The sequence below is a fragment of the Pongo pygmaeus genome, chromosome 8 (genome assembly GCF_028885625.2).
Source record: "Pongo pygmaeus isolate AG05252 chromosome 8, NHGRI_mPonPyg2-v2.0_pri, whole genome shotgun sequence".
Lineage (NCBI taxonomy): Eukaryota > Metazoa > Chordata > Mammalia > Primates > Hominidae > Pongo > Pongo pygmaeus.
In genome coordinates this window covers 12,375,101-12,383,678 of record NC_072381.2, presented here as the reverse complement: position 1 = coordinate 12,383,678, position 8,578 = coordinate 12,375,101, and the positions used below count along the sequence as shown (strand labels likewise).

At 50.1% G+C, this 8,578-nt stretch overlaps 1 protein-coding gene across 2 annotated transcripts in view; it reads right to left on the bottom strand.

Annotated features, from left to right (window-relative positions):
* Positions 1–1,675: 1,675 nt before the first annotated feature.
* CDC123 (cell division cycle 123) overlaps positions 1,676–8,578 on the bottom strand; it is a 54,534-nt gene continuing 47,631 nt past the window's right edge. For both annotated transcript variants that reach the window (XM_054436027.2, XM_054436028.2), the window contains 3 exons: positions 8,011–8,139; positions 2,516–2,653; positions 1,676–1,951 (listed from right to left, as the gene is read on the bottom strand). In XM_054436027.2, coding sequence (XP_054292002.1) covers positions 1,925–1,951; positions 2,516–2,653; positions 8,011–8,139 — 294 coding nt within the window. In that variant the 3' untranslated portion in view covers positions 1,676–1,924. The remainder of the gene's footprint in view (positions 1,952–2,515; positions 2,654–8,010; positions 8,140–8,578) is intronic.

The following is an 8,578-nucleotide window of genomic DNA, read 5'->3' as shown; positions in this document are numbered from 1 at the left end:
CTCACTGCAACCTCCGCCTCCCAGGTTCAAATGATTCTTCTGCCTCAGCCTCCCAAGTAGCTGGGACTACAGGGGCCCACCACCACACCCAGCTAATTTTTGCATTTTTAGTAGAGACGGCATTTCACCATATTGATCAGGCTCATCTTGAACTCCTGATCTTAGGTGATCTGCCGGTCTCGGGCTCCCGAAGTGCTGGGATTACAGGCGTGAGCCACCGCACCCAGCCTAGTCTGAATGTTTTCAACTGGTATCAAATGTATTTACATTTTCTTTGGCTTGGTAAAATGCCATCTTGACAAAGCCAGCTTCCAGAGCTAAACTTAAAATCAACCCTTGATACTAAATCCATCATAGGTGGATAGGCACCTGTAAGCAGTTTAAAAAAACAAAAGTATTTTTGAAGTACCTGTACATTACATAATTGAGGCCAGGGCGGTGGCTCACACCTGTAATTCCAGCACTTTGAGAGGCCGAGGCAAGCAGATCACCTAAGGTGGGGAGTTCGAGACAAGCCTGATCAACATGGAGAAACCCCATCTCTACTCAAAATACAAAATTAGCCGGGCATGGTGCCACATGCCTGTAATCCCAGCTACTCAGGAGGCTGAGGCAGGAGAATCGCTTGAACCCGGGAGACGGAGGTTGCAGTGAGTGAAGATGGCACTATTGCACTCCAGCCTGGGCAACAAGAGCAAAACTCAATCTCAAAAACAAACTAACAAAAAAAAAAACAAAAAAAACAATTGGCCCCAGAAATGGCACTTGAGGCCAGACGTGGTGGCTCACACCTGTAATCCTAGCAGTTTGGAAGGCTGAGGCAGGAGGATTGCTTAAGGCCAGGAGTTTGAGATCAGTTTGGACAACACAGGGAAACCCCATCTCTACTACTTAAAAAAAGAAAAAAAGAAAGGGCATCTGATGTACTGAATACAAAGATCAAGTACTGAGGACGAAGATTACCACGGGATACCATGTTGGGCAGGTACCCTGGGAAACTGTGACGTCTGTATCCTTCAAACTGCTTGGTGATGTCAACTAATACAGAAAGAGCTCTTAGTAGAATGTCTGGCACATCACAAAGCCTCGGTAAATTAGGCACAATTGATATCATCACTTAAAAATGGTGGCCTTTTAAAAAGGCCACATGGCAAAACCCCATCTCTACAAAAAAATACAAAAATCAGCTGGGCGTGGTAGTGTGCACCTGTAGTCCCAGTTACTCAGGAGGCTGAGGCAGGACTGCCTGAGTCCAGGAGATTGAGGCTGCAGTGAACTGTGATTGTGCCACTACACTCCAGCCTGGGCAACAGAACAAGACCGTCCCTAAATAAAACAGGCCGGGCGTGGTGGCTCACACCTATAGTCCCAGCACTTTGGGAGGCCGAGGTGGGCAGATCACTTGAGGATCAGGAGTTCCAGACCAGCCTGGCCAACACGGTGAAACCCTGCCTTTGCCAAAAATATAAAACCCAGCTGGGTGTGGTGGCGTGCACCTGTAATCCCAGCTACTTGGGAGCCTGAGGCAGGAGAATCGCTTGAACCAGGAGGTGGAGGCTGCAGTGAGCCGAGATTGCACCAGTGCACTCCAGCATGGGCAACACAGCGAGAGTGTCTCAAAACGTAAAAATAAAAATAAATAAATAAAATAATGACTCAGTAGAAAAGCAACGTATTTCATAGAAAGCATTTTATTATCAGAACAGTATGGTTTCCTATGTTTAAGATCTATTTATTATGTTATTTTTACAAGTAGCAAAGTCCCTCCGTTTTTTTCCCCAGGTGAATGTACATGAATATAAAAAGCGGCTGATGTCCACACTGTTCGGCCCGCCCGCATCAGGGTCAGCAGGAAGTTGCGGCTGATGAACAGCTCCCGGAGCGGCGGGGCAGGGCCTCCTCTTCTCCAGCTCCAGCACACTCATCAGTCGTCTTCCTGCTGATTTCTCTTCTGTCAAAGAAAACCAAGAGGACGTTAAAATAGCACATGCTCCTTGGGATATCTGCTCAGCAGGTGTAATTTTCTAGAGGTCTTGGCAAAGGATGTGATTTAAAATTGTCATGGAAAACCATGCTTTAATTCATTAAACTAGTTTGTCACTTTGACTCCTAAGCAAATTATCCTCAGGTATTTGAGTATTTTCTTCTCTTTCTTCCATACATACAAAAACTCCTACACAGAAATCCACACAAAAATATAAATATTCACATTCCCTCTTGAGTAAAATCACCACCAGAACAGAGACCTGCTACTTTCTTCAAAGTTACAAGTATTTTGAAAAATGTTCAAAAGGCATGTACAGCATAAAAACATTTTCTGTCATCCTAATCAATAAATTATGCCTTCAGCTCCTATTTCATATTTAATTAGAAATTGCTCTAACTCAGTAACTCGGTTCCATTCATAACCATCAAAGTCTAGGTGATACAGGATTCCAATGAAATATTATATAAAAGCCAATTTGAAGGTCTATTTGAAAAGATGGCCAGCATACTAAATGCACATAGACTTTACCAGCTTAAGGAAGTCTATTAGCTTGTGAGCATCCTCCCCAGTAGAGAGGTCTACAAAGTCCTTGGGTAGCCGGTAACTCAAATAGGGGCTAGGCTGGACTGTCACTTCACTGTTTGTGCAACGGAAAGCTGGGGAATCCTGTACAAAGAAGAAAAAGGAGAAAGAATGTTAATCATTTATTTTTAGGCCTATTCTCTGAACTAAAAAAGAACCTAGCAAAACAAGTTCAACTCCATGTTTTCCTCTGTACTTGATAAGGAGAAAGGAAGATTCTTAAGTTAAAATGAGCCGGGCACGGTGGCTCACGTCTGTAATTCCAGCTGGAGTGCAGTGGCTCACTGCAGCCTCGACCTCCTGGGCTCTGGTGAACCTCGCACTTCAGCCTCCCAAGTAGCTGGGACTATAGGCATGCGCCACCACGCCCAGCTGAGTTTTTAAAATTTTAGTACAGACAAGATCTCAGTATGTTGCCCAGGCTGGTCTTGAACTCCTGAGCTGAAGCAATCCTCCTGCCTTGGCCTCCCAAAGTGTTAAGATTACAGGCTCGGTGGGCTGCTGCACCCAGCACAAACTATTTTCTTTTTTTTTTTTGAGGCAAAGTCTCGCTCTGTTCTCAGACTGGAGTGCAGGGGCACGATCTCTGTTGCCCAGGTCTCTGTTGCTCACTGCAGCCTCTGCCTCCCAGGTTCAAGCGATTCTCCCACCTCAGCTTCCCAAGTAGCTGGGACTACAGGCGCGTGTCACCACGTCCGGCTAATTTTTGTATTTTTAGTAGAGATGGGGATTTCACTATGTTGGCCAGGCTGGTCTCAAACTCCTGACCTTGGGTGATCTGCCTGCCTCGGCCTCCCAAAGTGCTGGGATTACAGGCATGAACCACCATGCCCAGCTGCCAAAACTAATTTTTATTTTTACTAGACGAAGTTTCACTCTTGTTGCCCAGGCTGGATGCAATGGAGCGATCTCGGCTCACCGCAACCTCCACCTCCCAGGTTCAAGCGATTCTCCTGCCTCAGCCTCCCAAGTGGCTGGGATTACAGGCATGCGCCACCACGCCTGGCTAATTTTTGTACTTTTAGTAGAGACGGGGTTTCTCCATGTTGGTCAGGATGGTCTTGAACCCCCAACCTCAGGTGATCCACCTGCCTCGGCCTCCCAAAGTACTGGGATTACAGGTGTGAGCCACTGCACCTGGCCTGGTTTTTTTTGAGATGGAGTCTCGCTCTGTCACCCAGGCTGCAGCGCAATGGCATGATCTCGGCTCACTGCTGCAACATCCACCTTCCAGGTTCAAGCAATTCTCCTGCCTCAGCCTCCCAAGTAGCTGGGATTACAGGCACCTGCCACCACGCCCGGCTAATTTTTTGTATTTTTAGTAGAGACAGAGTTTCACCATGTTGGCCAGGCTGGTCTCGAACTCCTGACCTCAGGTGATCCACCAGCCTCGGCCTCCCAGAGTGCTGGGATTACAGGTGTGAGCCACTACGTTTGGCCCAAAACTATTTTTTAAAAGATATCAAATGCAAATGCTCACAAGAGAACACTGTGAAAATCTCAGGACATGTAGTTGCGTATGTAGTATGATCTCATTTATTTACAAAGGTCTATGTATGTGTTTAAATGCACGTTACATAACAAAATATAAACACTGGTTCTCAAGGTTCTCGAATCATAGGTGATTTTATAATTTTCTTTAAGAATGAGCATATTACTTTTTTTTTTTTTTTTTTTTTTTTTTTTTTGAGTCAGTCTCGCCCTGTCGCCCAGGCTGGAGTGCAATGGCACAATCTTGGCTCACTGCAAGCTCTGCCTCTCGGGTTCACGCCATTCTCCTACCTCAGCCTCCCAAGTAGCTGGGACTACAGGAGCCCGCCATCATGTGGCTGATTTTTTTTTTTTTTTGTATTTTTAGTAGAGATGGGGTTTCACCGTGTTAGCCAGGATGGTCTCGATCTCCTGACCTCCTGATCCTCCCGTCTCGGACATGTTACTTTTATGGGCAGTAAACAGCACTACAAAGTTGTTTCAGGAAAGTCTGGCTGTGAAACTGGCAGGAAAGGAGAGAGTGGCTGGGTGAAGAAACCGGGTTGAACAATGTTTTGTTTTTTTCGGATGGGAGGTATCTGAACATGACTAAATCCGGATGGACAGAGTTGATAGAGAGGAAGAATTGGAAAAAGAGCAGAGGGCATCTGGAGAAAGAAGAAGAGGACACAGTGTCCTGAGGGGGAGGTGAGACAGGAGGACACAGTGTCCAGAGTGGGAGGTGAGAGAGAGGGACACGGTGTCCTGAGGGGGAGGTGAGAGAGAGAGGAAGACACAGTGTCCTGAGGGGGAGGTGAGAGAGGAGAACAGTGTCCTGAGGGGGAGATGAGAGAGAGAGGAGGACACAGTGTCCTGAGGGGGAGGTGAGAGAGGAAGACACAGTGTCCTGAGGGGGAGATGAGAGAGAGAGGAAGACACAGTGTCCTGAGGGGGAGGTGAGAGAGGAGAACAGTGTCCTGAGGGGGAGATGAGAGAGAGAGGAGGACACAGTGTCCTGAGGGGGAGGTGAGAGAGAGGGACACGGTGTCCTGAGGGGGAGGTGAGAGAGAGAGGAAGACACAGTGTCCTGAGGGGGAGGTGAGAGAGAGAGGAGGACACAGTGTCCTGAGGGGGAGGTGAGAGAGAGGGACACGGTGTCCTGAGGGGGAGGTGAGAGAGAGGGACACAGTGTCCTGAGGGGGAGATGAGAGAGAGAGGAAGACACAGTGTCCTGAGGGGGAGGTGAGAGAGGAAGACACAGTGTCCTGAGGGGGAGATGAGAGAGAGAGGAAGACACAGTGTCCTGAGGGGGAGGTGAGAGAGGAGAACAGTGTCCTGAGGGGGAGATGAGAGAGAGGAGGACACAGTGTCCTGAGGGGGAGATGAGAGAGAGGAGGACACAGTGTCCTGAGGGGGAGATGAGAGAGAGGAGGACACAGTGTCCTGAGGGGGAGATGAGAGAGAGAGGAAGACACAGTGTCCTGAGGGGGAGGTGAGAGAGGAGAACAGTGTCCTGAGGGGGAGATGAGAGAGAGAGGAGGACACAGTGTCCTGAGGGGGAGGTGAGAGAGGAGAACAGTGTCCTGAGGGGGAGATGAGAGAGAGAGGAGGACACAGTGTCCTGAGGGGGAGGTGAGAGAGGAAGACACAGTGTCCTGAGGGGGAGATGAGAGAGAGAGGAGGACACAGTGTCCTGAGGGGGAGGTGAGAGAGGAGAACAGTGTCCTGAGGGGGAGATGAGAGAGAGAGGAGGACACAGTGTCCTGAGGGGGAGGTGAGAGAGGAGAACAGTGTCCTGAGGGGGAGATGAGAGAGAGAGGAGGACACAGTGTCCTGAGGGGGAGGTGAGAGAGGAGAACAGTGTCCTGAGGGGGAGATGAGAGAGAGGAGGACACAGTGTCCTGAGGGGGAGATGAGAGAGAGGAGGACACAGTGTCCTGAGGGGGAGATGAGAGAGAGGAGGACACAGTGTCCTGAGGGGGAGATGAGAGAGAGAGGAAGACACAGTGTCCTGAGGGGGAGGTGAGAGACGAAGACACAGTGTCCTGAGGGGGAGATGAGAGAGAGAGGAGGACACAGTGTCCTGAGGGGGAGGTGAGAGAGGAGAACAGTGTCCTGAGGGGGAGATGAGAGAGAGAGGAAGACACAGTGTCCTGAGGGGGAGGTGAGAGAGGAAGACACAGTGTCCTGAGGGGGAGATGAGAGAGAGAGGAAGACACAGTGTCCTGAGGGGGAGATGAGAGAGAGAGGAAGACACAGTGTCCTGAGGGGGAGGTGAGAGAGGAGAACAGTGTCCTGAGGGGGAGATGAGAGAGAGAGGAGGACACAGTGTCCTGAGGGGGAGGTGAGAGAGGAGAACAGTGTCCTGAGGGGGAGATGAGAGAGAGAGGAGGACACAGTGTCCTGAGGGGGAGGTGAGAGAGGAGAACAGTGTCCTGAGGGGGAGATGAGAGAGAGGGACACGGTGTCCTGAGGGGGAGGTGAGAGAGGAAGACACAGTGTCCTGAGGGGGAGATGAGAGAGAGAGGAGGACACAGTGTCCTGAGGGGGAGGTGAGAGAGGAGAACAGTGTCCTGAGGGGGAGGTGAGAGAGAGAGGAAGACACAGTGTCCTGAGGGGGAGGTGAGAGAGGAGGACACAGTGTCCTGAGGGGGAGATGAGAGAGAGGAGGACACAGTGTCCTGAGGGGGAGATGAGAGAGAGGAGGACACAGTGTCCTGAGGGGGAGGTGAGAGAGGAGAACAGTGTCCTGAGGGGGAGGTGAGAGAGAGGGACACGGTGTCCTGAGGGGGAGGTGAGAGAGGAAGACACAGTGTCCTGAGGGGGAGATGAGAGAGAGAGGAGGACACAGTGTCCTGAGGGGGAGGTGAGAGAGGAGAACAGTGTCCTGAGGGGGAGATGAGAGAGAGAGGAGGACACAGTGTCCTGAGGGGGAGGTGAGAGAGGAGAACAGTGTCCTGAGGGGGAGATGAGAGAGAGGAGGACACAGTGTCCTGAGGGGGAGATGAGAGAGAGGAGGACACAGTGTCCTGAGGGGGAGGTGAGAGAGGAGAACAGTGTCCTGAGGGGGAGGTGAGAGAGAGGGACACGGTGTCCTGAGGGGGAGGTGAGAGAGGAAGACACAGTGTCCTGAGGGGGAGATGAGAGAGAGAGGAAGACACAGTGTCCTGAGGGGGAGGTGAGAGAGGAGAACAGTGTCCTGAGGGGGAGATGAGAGAGAGAGGAGGACACAGTGTCCTGAGGGGGAGGTGAGAGAGGAAGACACAGCGTCCTGAGGGGGAGATGAGAGAGAGAGGAAGACACAGTGTCCTGAGGGGGAGGTGAGAGAGGAAGACACAGTATACTGAGGGGGAAGGTGACAGAGGAGGACACAGTGTCCAGAGTGGGGAGATGACAGAGGGGGACACAGTGTCCGGAGGGGGGAGATTAGACTCAGGAAGGGACAGACAAGCTTGTAGGTGTGATGAGAAATCAATTGAGGGAATTCTCATCAGTGGGTTCCCTTTTCCTGGAAAGAGGAAGTTAAATCATCTGCTGAGAGGAAGGAAGGAATGATGAGAGACTGACAAGCATCAAGGCGTGAACCAGTCACCGTGGAAATGGAGGAGAAAGCTGACAGGAATCTGCTGGTCTGCACGTGTGTAACTTCTCCATCAGCCTCAGCAGCTGGGGCTGGGGTCAGAAGCAACAGATGCATGAGCTGATCTGGGACCAAGATTCCTCCAGGTGGGTGTGACAGAAGAAGCTCAGAAAAAGAACTAAAAAAACTGATCAGATGATCCTCACTTCTGTATATAAAGTTAAGTCTTCTCTGATCACCACCACGAGCAAGTCAGCTATTAGTAAAGCTGTGTTACACTCCGCGCTTCCCAAGGGTCCTGGCCATGCCGCCTACCTATGTGTCTGAGGAACAAGCAGTCAGTCAGTAGACTGGAAAGGTTTACGTTGTATCTATCTTAAAAATGTCGTACCTGCTCTTGAGCGTCTACTTCACTAAAATCGCCGTTTAAGTTGTTCTCAGATATCAGTTCTTCCCAGGTGAACAGCAGTGAATCTGTGACTTCGCCAAATGGATTAAAATCAATGAGCCACACCTTCCCCTGTAGCACAGAGAGAGAAAAAACAAAAACACAGTCTGTACTCTGTCTTCTGAGAAAGAAATGCTTTTTTATTCTGAGACAGGGTCTCATGCTGTTGCCCAGGCTGCAGCGCACTGGTGTGATCACGGCTCACTGCAGCCTCGACCTCCTGGGCTCAAAGGATCCTCCTGCCTCAGCCGCCGGAGTACCTGGGACTACAGGCATGTGCCACCACATGCAGCTAATTTTTGTATTTTCTTCGAGACAGGGTCTCGCCATGTTGCCCAGGCTGGTCTTGAACTCTTGGGTTCAAGCAATCCCCTCACCTCAGCCTCCCAAAGTGCTGGGATTACAGACATGAGCCACATTGCCCAGCCAGAAATATATTCTTCATATTATTCTAATCTTAAAAATCTTCTCACTTATTTCAAAAGATCATCTGTCTATATCCCATCTGAGA